We start from the raw sequence: 18855 nt of genomic DNA, 5'->3' as shown, positions 1-18855 counted from the left end.
ATTTTTATTTGCAATGAACCTAGGTTTTGAACTCATCTATGTAATAAGAACAGGAAACGCAAACTAGAAGAAAGGAGAGTCCGCACATTGACTGGTTAGGTCTTACATAATAATGAAAACAACAACAGAAAGTGAACCCATGCCCTCTGGCCAGCCAGGTTCACTCTGCCCTCTTCCCAGGCCCCATCCCCTTCTGCCATGCAGAGCCTTTCCCACCCAGGTAGGTTTTCGGGGCCTTCACTATCCCTCTTCCTGCCAGCCTGAGCCCAGCTGTAATCACTCATCTGAAAGGTATGTTCTCCTGGTGTTTACTGCCCTTTACATGGCTCTTCACCTGGGAAAAGTCCACCCAGGCACTCTGCTGTATCCCAACAGGCTTTTAGTTGGTGTTAAGTTAGTTCAGTTACTCAGCATAGTTAGTTCACCTACTCAGCACACCCCGTAATCCTTGCGCTGTGGCTCTGATGGGATTAGTCATCGGAAATAGAACGTCTGTGAGGGACAGTGAGGTCCCCTCAGATAGGCCCGAGACTGGACTTGTGCAGGTGATGCCAGTGGGGTGGTAGAGGGGCATCGTGGAAATGAGCGCCCTTTTGGTATGTTGAGAAACTCTAAGAAACCCAAAGCATTCTGATGACCATGAAAATTGCATTGGTAGAACAGGGGTGGAAGAAAGCAGATCAATTGCTACATTTTTATAAAGGGGTAGAGAGGGAAGGGGAGAAAAGAGTGTGTGTTTATGTGCAAGAGTGTCACAGAGGCCTAAGGGTTTCTTCCATTGTTTTCAGCCCTGAATGAAGAGGGCTCAACTTGTCTCTGAATCGTGGGCAGTAGACAGAACTCAGTACAGCAGAGCACGAAAAGGCAAAGACCACATTTCATTTGTGTCTGGGTCTGTTTCCATGTCCCAGCTCTGAAAGAGGACCCGGCAGGAGCCGCAAGGGCAGTGAGGGTGGCTGGATCTGAGCGCTGGTGCTGATGCTGGCAAGATAGACCCTATGGTCTACCCTCCCTATGTTTGGCAGAGCCACCTGGTTATCAGTGTGTCCATGGCCATGTCCCCACTGCCTCCTTTCCTCTTGGTGGTTTAGATGTGCTGCCTTGCTTTTCCACAGCAGCCCACATCTGCCTCTGGTCTCCAGCTCGTCTCCTGAAGACGGTTGTTTCTCTACTGAGCTGTGTGAGGGCCATGGTGGCACTGTTTATACTTCAAGAAGGTTTGCTGCTCTGGGATTTGGGGGTGTTCTCTGCATCACTCCCGTCTCTGCCAGGTTGGTGCCCTGTTTCCTTTCTTTGTCGTTTTTTTTTATTTTATTGAAATACAGTCGATTTATAATGTGTTAGTTTCTGGTATACAGCATAGTGATTCAGTCATATATATATTCCCTTTCATATTCTTTTTCATTATAGGCCTTTACAAGATACTGAATATAGTTCCCTGTGCTCTACAGTAGGACCTTGTTGTTTATTCGGTTTCATGAAGATTTTTCTCGTCGCTCCACTTGTACTAGATTTTCTGCCGGAGTTCAGTAGGTGTTCTGCGAGAGCTGTTCCACATGTAGATCTATTTTTGATATATTTGTGGGAGAGGATGAGCTCTGTGTCCTTCTAGTCTGCCATCGCAAAGCCCTCTCCCTCTTTTCAAATATAATCAATTTTAGGAGGGTGGGCGTATTTGTTCATTTACTTGCTCATTAACTTAAGTGCCCATTTTGTCTCAGGTATAGACAAAAGGAATTTGCTAAAAGTACAGACAATTTGCGACCACCCAGATTTCTACTTGACCTTCGGATCTATTTATGAGTTTGCAACAAATTGAGGAGATAAGTCCTATGATTGGGCCACTGGTCCCCTGGTGATGTGTTGTTGAGGGCGTGGCTAACTGGTATACAGAGAGGTTCAGGACACCCAGTGCAGAGAGAATGTAGGGGCACGTGGGGTCACATGGTCCAACTCCCTGCCTTCAGGGCCAGAAGGGAGCCAGGTGAGAACATTCATAAACTCTGGAGGGAAAGGAAGAGTTTTGTTTTCAGTGCTGCTGCTTTGGGATTTTCTAGATGAGTTTTGAAGCTGGAAACTGACCAATAAGATATATAGAATTAGAGCAGAAGAGTCTGAAGCTCACTGTATCCCCCCTAATTAAAAATGGGGCTCATCAGATGTTTCGAAGTCTGGGCTCTTAGTGGCATTGTGCGGTGGGCTTGGGTTGTTCAGTGCTGCCCTGGGCCCCCTCCCTCATGATGAGAGAGGTGAAGAGGAGGTGGTGGCTGATGTCCAGGTTCCAGAAAGACCTGCTCTAGAGTCATTTCCTGGTGGCCCTGATCTGGAAATAGCCGAGAATCGTAACCGAGGCCTGAGTATTTGGGGACAGTGTGGCCGAAAGTAAGGTCCTGATTGTCAAAGTGAATCAGATGGAGGGGGAGGTGGGGCAGGCGTAGCAGCTGATAAAGGCCATCTGCATTGGAGGGTGGGAGAGAGACAGGAGAGGGAAAGGCTGAGTGGTGAAATGAAGAGAGAGAAGGAGGCTCTCTTAGGAAAAACCCTCAAGGAGGGGAAGACCTGTAATCTGACCTAGACCCTGAGCCAATTCCTCTAAAAAAATTTTTTTTTTCAAATTAAACATGGATGCAAGTCACACTCAAGTGTCGTCGTGCTGGGGAAAGTTTCAGTGTAGCTACTGTCATGGTTTATGATGTCAGATAAGTTCTTTCATCTCTTTGAACCTCAGTTCACCCCTCCAGATTTCACCAGCTGAGGAATCTCATGTTTTAACGTGATGTGATTTGATGTCTCCTGTCACTGCTTTCACCTGGGCTCGGTGACTCTCCTCTCTTGCTTACTTCACAACATCCTGGGAAGACCCTGTACCTTCCCAGTCAAGCTCAGTTATTGAAACTTCAGTGTTAGAGCCTGATTTAGGCTCCCACTTGCTACCCCACCCGCCGCTAAAGGAAGCGAGTGGGATCTGTGCTCTGCACCCCCCTCTCCAATATCGCCTCGAATTCCTTCCCTTTTTGTGGAAGCAGTAAAAGGACAAATACCTTTTCACTTAATTGGGCTTGACTAAGGATTTCTTCCTGGTAGGTTTTGCAGCTTCTGTAGCTAAAACTAGCCAGGTGGCAGACTCCATCTGGCAGGCATCCCCATGCAGTGGCCTGGGTGGGGTACTATGGGGTCTGCTGAGCCCTCCCCTTTCACAGGCCCTGACCTGGGACTCATGGCTCTGGCTCAGTCCCTTTAATCCCCAGTGCCCAGCCTGTGCTCCTAGGGTGACCTCTCATGGTGACCAGTCCCCTCGGGTGAGGTCCCAGAGATAGCTCAAGCCTAGGACCCCCTGGGGTCCACTTGGCTTGTGGGAAGCTCATGGATCCCTACCCGGCCGGCAGGCAGCATGGTGACTGTCCTGCCTCTACCTCTCCCTGTTCAGGGACGGGGACTGGTGGTTCTGGACTGCGGCTGATGCAGAGTCCCCAGGGAACAAGGAGACCACTTTTATGATTCTCTTAAGTCCCTGTCACTTTGGTTTAGGAAGGGGACCTCCCTCTAGCTTCTCCTCCTCCCCGACACTGCCATCAACTCTGTCTTCCCCTCAAGCATCATTAGACCGTGGCCGTGGGGGTGGCAGGTGGTTGATGGCAGAGAGAGGGCTGGCTCAGTAAGCCCTGGGCGGGAAGGTGTATAGTCCTATTTCTTGGTTACTTAGAAAATGAAGTACTTTCGGCAGAGAGCCTTGTCCTTTAATATCTGGGTAACAGCACACATCTCAGCCAACTCCTTTTCAAGTACAAAGTGAAGCATTTCACTGTCACCAACACTGCCTGCCATAGCTTATCTGCACACGTGCATGAGTATCAGATGTGGAGCCTGCACCCTTTGTGTGGGACTGTCTTTTCATGGCTCTGGTGTTCTCTCTGTGATAGCATTACTGAGGACCATTTCTTGTAGAAGGATGAATGTTAAGTCTTATTTAAGGCTGTTACAATGTTACCCACCCCCCAAGCCAAACCTCAAAGGATCAACACGAGCTGTTCTGGGTCTGCTGTACGCTGACATCAGTGCTGACAGACCAAATTATAGTACTCTCTCACCTAGTTCTAAAGGATGAATGCCATGGCACTTAAAGTATTTTGCAGAAACTATTATTTTAACTCATTTTCACAGTGTCTGTGTGTGTGTGGTTTTTTTTTTTTTTTTTTACAGTCTTGTAGGAACTTTGGTTAAATACAGAGTAAAAACTGAAAGCTTGTTTGGAAATAATGGGGAGTCAGGTCCTTCAAGGTCTTTTAAAAAATATTCCCTAAATAGCAGTTTCTTTTGTGCCTGCAATTCTGAATTGTAGTTTGTGCCTCCAACGAAGACAGACACCATCTGGGACAGCGCATGTGTGTGTTTCCAAAGCCTCGGCGGTCACTGTAATTTTAGCGCCTGTGTGTTTTCACAGGAAGCAGTAAGGAAGGACTGTCAGGACCTGTTTTTAAAAATGTTTGTGTTTGCAAAGATTTTGGCTAGTATTTCACACATATCTTAGCCATGAAGCAAAAATGTTACACCATATTAGAAAGATCAGGGCTGGATAATCACTAGTATTCTCCTTGTCTTTATCTGGCAGAGAAGCAAAAGCCAATAGCAGTGTATCTCATGGGCACTAGGGGTCCAGAGCAGGGGGTCAGCAAACTTTTTCTGTAAAGAACCAAATAGTAAATGATTACGGCTTCGTAGGCAGTGCCGTTTGGGTTGATATCACTCAGCTTTGGTGTTGTAGTGCAGAAGCAGCAGTAGACAGTACCTATGTGAATGAGCACAGCTGTGTTGCAGTAACATTTTAGTAACAAAAATATGGCCAGTGGACCCAGTGTGGCCTGTGGGCCGTGATTGACCAACCCCTGGTCTAGCGAGAAATAGGAGTTTTGAGTAGTCACTCCCCAGAAGGTAGCTGTGCTTACCTGATGGCCTTTTATACCAACACAATCTCCCCCAGCTGATGATTCATGAGGCAGGACTGGTCTTTGGTCTATCCGGAGAAGATCACCCTAGTGGAGATTTACATTGACTCCCGAGAGAACGCCTTATTTCCCTTCTTCATCCTACTTCAAGAACTGTATATCACACAGACTGCAATGTAGAATGAAAGAATCCTTGATAGCATAAATGAAGTCATGGTGAAGGTGAGGCATTAGCAATCGGCACCTGGGCGATTTTTTGGGCATTTCTAACCAGTTGTGTTTCCACCAGAGGCTGCCAGCCTCTGTTCCCACATGTGACTCTGTGCTTCTCGCTTAAATACGTTCTCTTTCTCACTTGTGTTCACCCACATTGCCTCCCTCCTTTCCTTTTTCTTGCCTCAGCACATAATGCTGCCACTGCTACCATGTGTGCCCCTCTGGCACACAGGAGGACAGAAGTGATGACCTAGATTCAACTTTGGAGAGTTTGCCGCCATCAAGCTCGAGTCCCTAGGTGGTGGCACTCGGTGCTCTGTCAGGGCTTCACAAGTGGTCACAAGAGCAATATGGTATTCATTTAAATCTACATGCACTGATGACTGACAGTGCATCTGGACCCTATGATGCAGTTTCTAGAGACAAACTCATGGTGAGCACAGTCAAATGCTATACCTCAGATTGGAGCTGAGGACAAGGTGAGCCCTGGTTAGTCTCTCCAGCCTCCTGCTGCACCTGCTTTTTAATCTGATCCGTAAGTTGGTTATTCTAGAAAGTCTGATAGGGAGACTCATTTAAAAAGTTAGGCTCTCTTCCTCGGCGCTACCTATGGAGGTGGCAGCCATCTCCTAGTCGTCATCATGGCCGCCCTCAGACCCCTCGTGAAGCCCAAGATTGTCAAAAAGAGGACCAAGAAGTTCATCCGGCACCAGTCAGACCGATATGTCAAAATTAAGCGTAACTGGCGGAAACCCAGAGGCACTGACAACAGAGTGCGCAGGACGTTCAAGGGCCAGATCCTGATGCCCAGCACCGGCTATGGGAGCAACAAGAAAACAAAGCACATGCTGCCCAGCGGCTTCCGCAAGTTCCTGGTCCGCAATGTCAAGGAGCTCGAAGTGCTGCTGATGTGCAACAAATCTTACTGTGCTGAGATTGCTCACAACGTCTCCTCCAAGAACCGCAAAGCCATTGTGGAAAGAGCAGCCCAGCTGGCCATCAGAGTCACCAATCCCAACGCCCGGCTGCGTAGCGAAGAAAACAAATAGACAGCTCGTGCACATTGTATTTGTGTTAATAAAACCATGAAACTGGAAAAAAAAATTAGAAACACTTTTTAAACATTACTTTAACCTGGGCTATATAACTGAACATTTATTTGCCAATCTTTTGGTGTAGGTATGAAAGGTTGTTTTTTTTTTTTTTTCCAGTATTATGCATCTACTGGTCAGGGTACCATTTTCTTTCTTGTATAAACTACACCTATCAGGTACCTACATTTTCCAGTTGTATTTTATTTAAAAATAGAATAAGAACTTAAAGGTATATGAGAAGAAAGCAGAGAGCAATTCTAAAAGTGTACGGTTTCCCCTTATCCCTTGCTGTTATCTCTCCTACATCCAACCCAACAAGAAAACAGACCTTCAGCAGCATTGCTTACCTAGGACTTCTCAGGGATTCAGCCGAGTTTTTGTGGCAGCAGTGACTCTTTGCCCTCATGTTTCATCATTTCAAACAGCATACGATTAAGTTAGGTAGTTAAAGTAACAAGCCCACCTGGTATAAACTTAGGAGCAAACATAACCAGTTCTTAGTAAGCATACAACTCAAGCATTGAGGACAAAAACGTGTGAACCTTCTAGAAATCAACCTGGGAGCCACATGGGTTCAGTGTGGCATGGGCATTAGTCATTATCTTTTACCCAGAAGGAACAGGAATATTAGTTCATCTGACCAGATGGTTAAAAGCAAATTAATTTAGAGAGCTTCTGCCGTATTAGAAAAGAGGTCAAGACCTGAACTTCTACCCTCAATTCCCAGTAAAATAATAACCATTTATTGTGTGCATTCTCTGCACTGGGCATTGCACGTTAGTCCACTAATTCCTTTGACAGCACTTTCACTGATTGGGAAACCAAGGCTTGGGAGGATTAAGTGCTTGTCCACAGCTATATAGCCGGACCAAGCAGGAACTCTGAATCCAGACTGTGTGACTCTAAAATTCCTTGTGCTCCCCAGTTTAAGATGGGTAGTCAGAAGTCATCCAGCTAGCCTGTGGTTTTCCTTATCCTGGCTTGCGGGTCTGGTTGTTTCAAAGTCAGTAGCAAGCTGGTGGTGTGTAGGCCCTGCAGGTTTTCAGAACCCACCTATTTACCTTTTCCTGGCTGTAATGAGGGGTAGACTTATCTCACATCTTTGGCTCTCTCTGTGCTCTCCTTTGAGCTGTGAAAAATTCAAGACTGGGTTTTAACAGTTGAACTATTTGTTCTGGATTTGGATTTTTTTTTTTTTAAGTTTGGCATTTGAGCAGAATCACAAGTTGTGGAAGGTGGTAATTTCCAGACATTTGAGGTCTGATTCATCAACACTACTATAATTAAAGGAAAACCTATATTTGTTTGCTCCATTTTATCCTAACTCACTCACTAGGATGTTTTATAAATAATGAACCCAGATATTTGGAAAATAGCATCTATTTAGCTGTTGAAGCTTTCGTGGGATCTTCTGTTCATATGTCTCAAAGTTATCCTGATGACGAGTTTGCCTGAACACTAAATTGGTAGGGAAGTGACTATGGAAAGTGAACTCTACTGGTGTAAAAGGCAGCTTTAAAATACAGAGAATGGAAATTAAACAGCTTGACAGCTCTTTTAGGAGGTCCATTTATGAAGCATAGCGAGCTCAAGTGCAATGATTTCAGTTGGTCACAGGGTGTTAATGAATTTTGAATTGAGGCAGTTGTGATTAAGCCTGTTGCCTTTTCCAACACTAATCATTATTAAAATGATGATTGATCTTAGTGATTATGAAACCATTAAAAAGGCATCCGCCTATGCCCAAATGAACAGGATGGATGTCGTTTTTGTAGCTGTAGCCAAATGGGACTTCAGTGATTGTGATTACAAGGTGCTTGTTTGTTTAGGCTCTTTCTTGTATTTTCAGAGCCTTCAATACTATTTTTTGTCACAGGCTTCCAACATTGGGGCTGGGGAGTAGTGCTTGGTGTTCCCCCTGGGCCTCAGTGCCTTGGCCTGTAAACTGAAGCAAGTATGGTGACTTCTCAACTTTCCAGAACCCTACCTTTGATTGGTAAGAGGCTGGCAGAGACTCTCCTGTGTACCGTTTACAGCACAGCCACATGGTGACAGCAGCCACTTTACTGAGAGCAAACCATGTGCCAGGCATTTCTGCCATCAGTGTTAACCCTTAATTCCCTGTTGAGGGAATCAGGAAATGGCTTCCCGAGAACCTGAGCGCTTTCCCTCGGGCCCTGCAGCCAGTCTGGCAGAACTGGGATTTGGACGCGTTCTTCACTATCTACAGTCTTGTGCTTTTAAAAAAGCTTTTCCTTTCGGGAGATCACTGCACAGTCTGAAGAAAGCTCAGGAAAGACTTCATCTCATTCAGTGAATAAAGACACAAGAACAGTCTTCAAAAGGCCAGCCTCAGACTCTGTAGAGCTCGCCCAGCTCAGAGGGCCAACCACCTTTCCCATAAAGCCTCTGGGGAAGAGGAGCCCCTTCTCTCCTTCATGTCCCTGTGTAATTGTAGATGCCCCTGCTCTGACTGCCCTCTTCTCACCTGAGAGGTGTGTGTGCTGACAGCAAGCAGCCCAGGCCTGCTGGGGGACACACATGACCCTCCTTGGCCTATAAGCTCCAGGCTTGGGTGGGGACCATGGCCCAGGTCTCAGATGCCCCTGTGCTCCTATCCTGCTTCTCTGACCTGCTGTCATTCCTCCAGGTGGACCAAGGAAGGCGGGCAGGCTGTGAGGTAGAAAGTCAGCTAGGACCTTCCCTCCTTTCAGCGTCCAGGGCCCAGGTGTCTGCTGCTGCTCTTCCTGCCCCCCCGGTGCTTAATGTGCTCTAGCTGCTATTTCATTCTGTGGGTTTCAGTTTCTCCATCTACTGGAGGGCAGTGCTGCTGGGTCCCCAGAGTACCTTCTGGATCTGTGACTCAGAGCCTTCCCCACCCTATCCTCCCTCCTGCCTTCAGTGCCACACTGCAGACCTGTGTCTTCTTTCCCATCTTGGTCTCACCCACTCTCCTTTCCTTCCTCTGCGGATGACCCTAGAGACAGCTGACTCCCACTGTGGCCCCACTTCATCTTCTGGGACTGGGAGGGAACTCACTGCCCAACCTTGGCCCCAGCCTCTGTTTCCTTACCTGAAGATTGAGTTCTTCCAGAGAAACAGACTTAGGACATGTACCTCCATCCCTATCACTTCCTGATTTGGCTCTTTTTGAGTTTTGGAGTTGCTTCTTGGGTGTTTGGCTCTGTAGAGTTAGGGATTCTTTAAATACCTTTTAACTTTAAGGTGTTGTGTGTGTGTGTGTGTGTGTGTGTGTGTGTGTGTGTGCGTGTGTGCTGGGAGAGTATGTGAGGAAGCCTGAGAATAAGAGAGTGGTTATTCATCCCCACGGGTATCCACTGGTAGGGCCAGATTATTGGCTTCTAGAGCTGTTTCTTAACATTAAAAAAAAATTTTTGGCCAACAGTAATAGATACATTTTACATTGTAGCTCCCAAACTATCTAACTATCTATCTATCTATCTATGTCATCTGAAGCATGAGTTTTATGAAAATATACTTACTTTTACTGAATTCTGATATTTGCTGTGCATTCTGATGTTTTTCATGCTATTTTATTTCATTTTCAAAAATTGCTGGATGTAAATCACAAAATTAATTTCATATGTATTCCATTTTAAATGTCTTCTCCATTATAGTATAAACTCTGTGAACACAGGCAAAATTATTTTAATTCCTATAATTGGTGCTCAATTCATATTGTCAGCTGATTCTTCTCTCTAGGCAAATCCTCTGGAGAAATATTTCTAAGTGCTGAGAAACAATTTCATTCAAAAGATGAGGTGACTTTTGTCACTGGTCTGATTTCCTTTCACATTAGCTGCTAGAAATCCCAGTGATATTAATAAAAATGTCCTCATGTTATACATCTTTGTAATGGTCCTATTCCTGTTTCACTTTATTTTCATTTCCTTGTTAATTTATTTTTACTTCTCACCTTATTCATTTGTCCTAAATATTTAGAGTTTCAGCTGATTTTAAAAGATGCTCAATGAGAAAAAACTCACTCAAATCAGACAAATCTCTAATCACACAAATCTTTAAAAGTAGAGACAGAAAGTCCCCCATGATCTTGCTCTCAGAGGTAAGCTTCTTCACTTTCTGGTGTCTGCGCTGCAGACTGGCTTATTAAGAGATCTCGTCAGACATCAAGGGCATCGTATAGTTCATATTACTCCCGTAGTCATGTGCCATGGACATCCTTCCCTGCCCTTACATGTGTTTCTGCCACGTTCTTTTTAAACAGCCATCTAGCATTCCCTTTCTTATCTACTTCACATTTTTATATTCTTGCTGCCTGGAGTTCTTTTTTAGAGCAAGATAGGTATTGAATAAAAATTTACCTTACAAGAAAAAGTAGAGATCATTAACTAGCCCTAGCCTCCTGACCAAATAGAATCCTCCAGTAACTTCTGGAGCCACCGATTTTCTTGGGAATGGAACTGCTTACAGAAAACCCGTGTGGGTCCCGAGCTTGGAGGATGGTGGCAGAGCCCTCCCTCTGGCCTCTGGAAGGTGTTAAGTGGCAGTTGAGGGAAAGGTTTGACTGGCAGGACCAGATCAATGCGAGTGATGCTCCCCAGCTTGGAGCGAGTCTGCAGACACTGTGTTCTGCTTAGTCTTTGCCTGGTGTATTGATTTCCACTTCATGGCCACAGTTAAGCGGTGCTTGGTTTTTAAGCCACCCGATGTCTTTTAAATTAACTTAATTTTACTTTCTAATACTAAAACCATGATGAATTAGAGGCATGGAGTTATTAATCTTCTGAGTAAATGTATCACACATTTTGTCTCAATTATAGGTGACACACTTTATTTTTAAACTTTAATTTATGAATTTATTCAGAAAGAAGTTATCTATGTTCCTGTGGTCTCATGACATTCCCTGGAGAAAAGGTGCCCACGAATGAGGGCTGTTCGTCCCAAAGAGTAGCTTTTATGATGGAGAGAAACAACCGGTGAGCTGAATTCTCATGCCCATTCCCAGCTGCCCATTCTGCCCTGGACCACAGACATCTGCTCTGTGGCCTGCACAGTGAGGGGAAGGGGTGACCCGGGGCCTGGGAGCTGGGCCCTGCTTCACCTCCTGAGTGTTCTGCTCTGTGATGAATTGTAGACAGGCTTTACTGCTCAGTCCAAGAGGCGTAGGAGCTGGCGTGGATAGGGAAGCTGCCTCCCTTGGTGTGGAGCCGGTGCTGACCCTGGGGTGATGCCTGCACTGTGGGTGTGCAGACCTGCCACATGGACAGTGAGCTAGGCTATTGTCCTGGTGTTCACGTGGTGAGTTGTTAGCAGGTGCTCTGTGCCAGGCGCTGTGTTGTTCCTGGGGCACCACAGGCCAGGACTGCATGTTACACGGATGCAAAAGTAAAAGGAGCAAGTGTCCATGGGTGTGAGGTCCACGCAGACCCTGGCTCACATGTTTTTGCATGTGTTGCCTCATTCACACTCAAGAACAAACCTGGGCTGTCTCTGCCTTTCTTATTCTTATTTTGAGATGAAGAGGCAGCGGCAAAGAGGGGTGAAGCCCGAGTCCACAAACCCAGTAAGTGGCAGAGCTGGAACCTGACCCAAATCTCTTTGCCTCCTCTGGACAAGGTCAAAGTGCACCCGAACTCATGACTGTGAACATTTTAAAATGGGAGCAGCTCTGCTCCCCAGGTCCCAACACTTGTACAGTCAGCAGCTCCTCCTCCAAGGTGCATCCTCAGGTTGCTCAGTCCAAGTGGCCTGGATGACCCTAGGCTGAGGTCCTGGTGTCACGGAGCTGGGACTCTGTAAAAGCCCAGATGAGGCTGGGCAGGCCTGGGACCAGCAAGGAGGTGGTGGACTTCCCCACCAGGTAGGTGTAGTCAGGCTTTACTGCTGTCTTCAAAGCAGAGGGCATCTTACTGTTCTTTTTTGTTCCTGTTGACTGTGACCCTCATACATGAAAGGAATAATAATCCCTTCTTTGGCTGTCTTACTCCATAGCTTCGAGAATCAGCTGAGAGAAGGGCTTGGAAAGAGTTTCTTTTCCCAAGTGCCGTGTCCGGGTGTGCATGTGGTATGTTTACAGGGATACAAGTAAGCATCTGGGGCATGAGATGAGATTACATTTATAATTCATGTGTGAGAAAATTTAACCACATACAAATGTGGAAGATTTGTCTAGCTCTGTTAATGGAGAAATGGAATGACTGCTTTCTTCTCAAATTGAAAATGTTTGATTGTAAACTTACTCAGTTCCTGCCATTGTGAAATGTTTGCTCATTTCTTTCCAGCCACAGAGGACATGTTGGAACACTTGGCTCATGCCAGGCAAATGAAGCAATGCTAAGAAAAGACTTCTTTTCTAAAATAATGGGGTTTGGCAGTTTGTGCATGACCCGAGCCCCCTAGATCCCAGGGAGGCAGCGAGCAACTTTGATCAGCCCCATGTAGGGCCCATAATCCCACTGCCATTTGCCTTGACCTGAGCTGTCAGAATGGGATGTAAAGGCCTGACATGGTTTAGGAAGGAAGCCTAGCTCTATAACTCTACCTCAGAGAGGCAAATGGATCTGGGCCTGAGTGTGAGACGGTGAGACAAGGTCTCAGCCCAGGTGCTCAGAAGTGCAGCATCAGGCTCTGCCTGCTTCTTTGTTGTGGGTGATGCCGTCGTGGTATTTACTGAGGCTGAGCGCTCAGGTCTCTGCTCCATGTGATGAGGGGATCTGCAGAGGTAGATACAATGGATCTTGCCCTCAGGGTACTGACAATCTATGAGTAAAACCTTCCCAGCTGAAACCAGGAGCCCCTGAAAAAAGGGCAGCTCCTTGCCTCTCTGCTCTCTTTCATGACCTCGTACATCCTTGGTGCTCATACATGTGTTACGATTTACTCTCATGATTAAATGCATGTGGTACAACTTTTAATTCTGGGGTGGCAAACAGTTTTGACTCACGTGCCTACTCCAGTCTGGGGGTGATGCCCAACTGGGTACTTTGTGGAACTGCATTAGGATGCAGTGGGAGGAGTGCCTGCGCGAGACTGAGTGAAGTCTGCTGCAGGGGTGCCTGGGGAGCAGAGGCAGTAGGCACATGATGATCATTTGTGTTTCCCATAAGTGCACAGGCTTGCAAAAGGAGGGGCGGAACAGTGCTCAGAGGAAGTGAAACTCCCTACTCTTCCCTGAAAGGGTGGAACAGGATTAGATAAACAGAAGGAAGTACTGTCAGTCATGGAGGAGAGCAATGACAAAGACTGGAGGTTCCAATGAGTATGACACACATTCAGGGTGTCCTGGGAGCTGACGGACTGGAGCAGAGGGAGTCGTGAAGGAGGAAAGGGAATGGGGCAGCCTGGAGGCCCTGTTCCCATTGGAGTAACATATCAGTTGGTTGGTGGTAGGTAGAGCATAGACAGATTGTGTAGAGGTCCTTGGGGATGCCAGATGGAGGAATTTAGACGTGATACAGCCTTTTCAAGCTTTCCCAAATGCTCCAGACACAATTAGTTGCTCCATTCCACATCTCCCCACAGGGGATTCCCTGCTTTGGCTTTGATTATCGTCTGCTATGTCTGGAAATGTTTGTGTGTATGTCTGCTGTCCTCCTTCAGGACACAGACAGTGTCTTAGCCATCTTTGAATCTCCAGTGCTTAGGACCACACATGGCATGGAATAGATACTTGATGAATGTGGTTGGACGAAATTGAAATAGGGTGCCTTGACTGCCAAGCAAGGTAGGGTGGAGGCAGGCGGTGCCTTTGTGGTCAAGCTGGGTGAGGAAGTATATGGCTGCTAACTATAGGATATACTGACTACCAAGGGAAATCCGTCTGTGTCCCAGGGTGGGTGGGATGGGAAGCAGGGCAAGTCTGAGGCATCAGGTTTATAGGAATGTATAGAGTCCAGGAGACCAGCTGGAAGTGAAGACAGCAACAGAGAATGAATGAGATGGAAGGAGGAAATTTGGAAAACTGAGCCTGGATGAATTCCCAGAGGCAATAACTTGCAGGGCTCATGGGTCCTATGCATAGAGAACCATCCCAGAGCCCAGAGTCAAAGGGAATCATCCAAGGAATTGAATCTATTGAGAAGTGAAGATTTCATATCTGTTGAGATTCTCATAGATACTTCAACTTTCAGAGAAGCAGAGTGATCCTGTAGGCCCTGGGTATTTAGCTAGGGCTCTTTGGTTTGCTGTGCACCAAAACCCCAACCCTAACTGACTCAGTTTATTAGCTGTTATAACTGAAAAGCCTAAGGTTGGGGGAGAGTTTTGGCTTCAAGTTCAGCTTGATCCAGGGGCTCATACAGTGGCATGAGAACCAGGTGCTTGCCTCTGTCTGAGCGTCTCTCTCTGTTTGACTCTCTCCTCATTCTTTGGTTTGGCTTCCCTTGATGTTGACACTTCATCTTCATGTTCCCCTAGTAACTCTAGGCTTATAGCCTCTGAAAGCTGAGTCCAGCAGCCAATGACAGAACTTCTGGCCTAGTGGCTACAGTGAAAATCCAGGATTAGCTCTGATTAGACCTGGTTGATGGGCACTGGGTCACAGGCCTATTCCTGAACCAGTAACCTGGGTCACATGCCACCCCTGTACTTGAAAGTAGGAAAGGAGCAGTTCTCAGAGGAAAGTCAGGGTGCTGTTACTCTGCGAGTTTTGCTGGATGACAAGAACCATAATGAGCCATCCTGTGCAGCTGCTTGCTTTAGTCAGGGCAGCAAAGCAGCAGTTGCCTCTGCTCTGCCAATGAGTAAGGAGGCCACATCCAGAGAGAAGGCCCTGTCAGCTTCCTCCACCCTCTTCCTACAGACCAGATGTCTTTAAAGTTGGTCTCCATGGAGCAGTCAGCCAGGTCACCTGCTAGTCTCCTCCGTTTGTCATGTCAGGTACATTCTAGACAGCATCCTGGGCAGTGGCCCAGCCCGAGTGGTCATGGGATCATTGTGCTGGCATTGGTCCTGTGAAGTGTCTGTCCCATCTTCTGATCCCCACATCAGGACTCCACTTCCAGGGCCCAAGAGTGTGGCCTCACCCCATCCTGTCCTATCCTGGGCGGACTCTGATGATATGTGTCTGACAGTTCATGGAGCTCTTCCCTGCTTTCACATAATCTGATTTTTATTGTAACCTGGGTGGACCAGGGTGAGTATCCCAGTTTTATAGATGAGGAAACTGAGAAGCAGAGGGTAAGAGACTCAGCCAGTGGCAGCTGCAGGGACTACAAATGGACTCACATGTCCTCTAGAATCATACTTTTAAACCAAAGGTGAAGAAGAGGGAAGGCACGCTGACTATTCCAGCCAGTTTCTTCATGTAAACATGGCATTCAGCTACCCATTGGTGGCCCTCTAGGTACTTCATTCATATGTGCAGAGGAGAGCATCACTTCTCTGGGAGCGACCTCCACGACCTGGTCACCTGATGAGGCGGCAGCTGCTCTTAGGTCTTGCTGCTGCTGGTTGGCTGTCCTCCCTGGGGTCCCGGGGCCCTCACAGGATCTCGCTCTGAGGCCTGAGTCTGGACCTTGCTCCTCAGGTCATGGAGAATTGTCGTGTAACAGCTGGGAGACATCTGATTCAGGCTGCTTGTTTTACAGGCAAGAACCTTACCTCACACCCGTGCTCCTGCCGCTCTGGGCCTCTCGACACCCTTGACAGAATTGCCTTTGTGGGTCTTCCTCCCTCCAGCTGGAGGTGGGGAGCCTGTGGGTGCAGACATGAGCTGTGAGCCTCTTCCTGGATGTGCAGTTGTGGGTGTTTTCCTCAGACTGGGCCTGTAGAATCATTTTGGGTGGGATGTTCATGTCCCCACACACTCACGTGTTCAAACCTCAACCCCAGTGGGACGATGTTTGGAAGTGAGGCCTTTGATCTCTCTCTCTACCTGTGTATACCCACCAAGGAAAGGCTAGATGAGGACATCATGAGAGGTCAACCATTGGGAAGCCATGGAGAGGGCTCTCACTGGATACCAGATCTTGGCACCTCAATCTTGGATTTCCCAGCCTCCAGACTGTGAGAAATGAGCCTCAGTTGTTTAAGCCACCCAGTCTATGGTATTTTGTTAAGGCAGCCTGAGCTAAGACAGTTATGAAAGTTCTAAGCGGGAAAGGCCATTGAATAATGTTTGGTCAAATCCTCTCATTTTGTCCATTTATTTATTCATTTGTAAATACCGAATATTTTTGTGACAGGCTTGAGAATTCAGTGATGCATGAAATAGAAATGGTCTCCGATTTTATAAGAAATTATCATTTATTGGGAGAGACAAATATCAAAGAGAGTTTTTTTCAATTTAGATTTTCCATTGTGAGTAGGGCTGTCCAGCGGGCCCGAATTTTGTCTGGGAAGTCAGCAAACGTCTCTCTGAGCAAGTGTCATTTAAGCTGAGCCTTGAAGGACAAGTAGAACTTAGCCTGGTGGAAAGGCAGGATTGGGGTGGGGGGGCATTTTACAGAGAGGGGACAGGGTGTAGCCTGAGCCAGTCAGCAGCTGAACTGGGGCTAGCGGAGAACAGATAGAGCTCCAGGCCCTGCATTCTCTCCACACCCCGTGCAGGGCTCGTGGTAGCCCCGTGTCAGACTTGTGTGCTTACAGAAGAGGGGAGCTGATGTACATATGTTGGGGTGGGCACACCAGGTGGGTGAGGCAAGGTGGGCAGAGACATGGGGGAGGGGAGGTGACTTGGGAAAACAGTGGGAGGGAGCAGATCAGCCCCTGACTTGGAGTGGAGGCTCCTACAGAAGAGGAGTGAGCAAGTTGGAAGGCACAGGTGGATGGAAGGATGAGAACATTCGGTTGGGATCGAAAGGGAAGGGCCTGTGAGACACTGGGATCAGCTGTCGTCTCAACAGTCTGAACATTTATTCCAGGCTTGTTCTAGGAGGGGTTTATGGTAACTTAGAAAGATTCCTACTCTGATTAGTTTGCTTTTGGGTACATAGGCTAGAATCCCAAATTCTCATGTTTTTATACCCCTCATTAGGTCTGGCTTTGCTGCTTAATTCCTTCGCTTTTTTCCTTCTCTACCTCCTGTCAGGACCCGTGAGCACTTTATGTGTGCCCAGTATGGTCTAGATGCTGGGGTTACAGAGACAGTAAGAGATAATCCCTGCCAATGGGGAGCCCCAGCCTGAAGGACACAGAAGGGATATGTGTGTGGAGGGGAGACTATCTTCTCCTGCCGGGGTGTAAGCCAGGAGACCACTGCGAAGACTTGGGGCCTGTGGGTGGATGAGTGAAGCAAAGAGATGAATCTTACCAGGCTCATCAGCCTCTGTTGATCTTTTGACAACAGGTTAGGTAGGGATCAGGCTTTCTGAGGAGGACCCAGGTGCTCAGGGATGAATGGGTGGATGATGGATGGCTGGATGTTCACAGCACTAGTCGAGGCTCCTTGAAAAAAGGACAGCTGACGACCAAGTACAGTTAAGGATCCTGGTGTCTCCTACTCCCTGCTAGTTGACAGTTGCTGACAATAGGTTCTGTGTAGGGTTAACTGGTTTAGAGACTGCTGGTTAAGAGTTTCTCCTGTTCGGTGAAATTTCACTGTTTAAAGAAGATAAATGAGGTTTCATAGTTAGATTTGGAGCTTTTATTTCTCTGGTGGCTTGAGTCTCAGAGGGGACTTTAATCCACGGGTAGGGTGGTCTCTGGTAAAGAATTTGTGGTTTCTTAAAAGATGATTTGCTTGGCCCTGCCCATGCAGGCCTCCCTGTCGGTGAGGAGAATCCCCGCTGGTGGCTGGGTGAGTGCTGCGGCACATGGCTGTACCTGGCAAGTGCAGGGAGGCTGGGGTGCAGGAATCATTTATTCTTTTTGTTTAGCCTTGGGGCAGACTTGTAAGGTGCAGCCTCTACTGCGAGGGCACCTCATTTCGGGTTCAGTTCCAGAGGGTTCTTGCTTGCCTTTCGCCAGCCTGCTCATTCCTTCATCCTTACCCTTGTTTCTTCTGCGTGCTCCCCTGCATCCCAGCCACAGACTCCGTGCCTTCCCTGTGCAACGTCTCATCCATCCTTCAGCCACTTACATATTCCCAGCTCGCCCCGTGAGGAGCCTGACTTTCTTGGCGGCTTCCATTTCAAATGACTGACTCAACATTCTTTTCTCAAATGAACAATCCTCTTGTGAAGTAATTACCCCTGCTTCCCATGACTGTTGTTTTGCAAGGTTTTTTTGAACACTGCATTGGCTTAATGTGGAGGTATATTTGTTTTACAGGAGTCCTTTTAAACGACAGGGTTGGGAACCAGGATGACACTGGCTTCTAGGCAGACGGGTCTGACGTGCTCTCCAGGCTATGTTGGCATTATGATCAAGACTCTGTAATAAAGAATCACATTAAAACAAGGTTATATTTCTTATAATCAGTTCCATCAAGTAATGGATTGAGGATTTTGGAAAGAGAAACCAAAGTCTTCAAAAAGGAAAGAGAGGAGAATGAGAGAAGGGGATAAAAGAACCCTAAACAACTTAGTTACACAAATGGCTTTTGTATTACTGCGACAAAATTGCTTAGAAATATAAGCTAAAGAGGGCAAACAAGCTGGGTTTGGTAGGTGTACTCTCTGTTCCCTGTCTTGTTTTTCTGCTCTAAAGTATAGTGCTATGTTGATGTAGGGATGTAACTG

The 18855-nt window shown here is 47.0% G+C and overlaps 2 protein-coding genes across 9 annotated transcripts in view; both read left to right on the top strand.

Moving 5' to 3' along the window:
- Window positions 1–18855, top strand: part of CACNA1D (calcium voltage-gated channel subunit alpha1 D) — a 295056-nt gene that overhangs the window by 125980 nt on the left and 150221 nt on the right. The window lies entirely within an intron of this gene.
- Window positions 5737–6223, top strand: LOC105079589 (large ribosomal subunit protein eL32-like). The gene has a single exon (XM_045505340.2). The coding sequence runs from the start codon at window positions 5801–5803 to the stop codon at window positions 6206–6208; it is 408 nt and encodes a 135-aa protein (XP_045361296.1). The 5' UTR covers window positions 5737–5800; the 3' UTR covers window positions 6209–6223.

Source organism: Camelus bactrianus, chromosome 17, assembly GCF_048773025.1.
Source record: "Camelus bactrianus isolate YW-2024 breed Bactrian camel chromosome 17, ASM4877302v1, whole genome shotgun sequence".
NCBI lineage: Eukaryota > Metazoa > Chordata > Mammalia > Artiodactyla > Camelidae > Camelus > Camelus bactrianus.
Note: the sequence above shows the minus strand (reverse complement) of the source record. Positions and strands in the feature narration are given on the sequence as shown.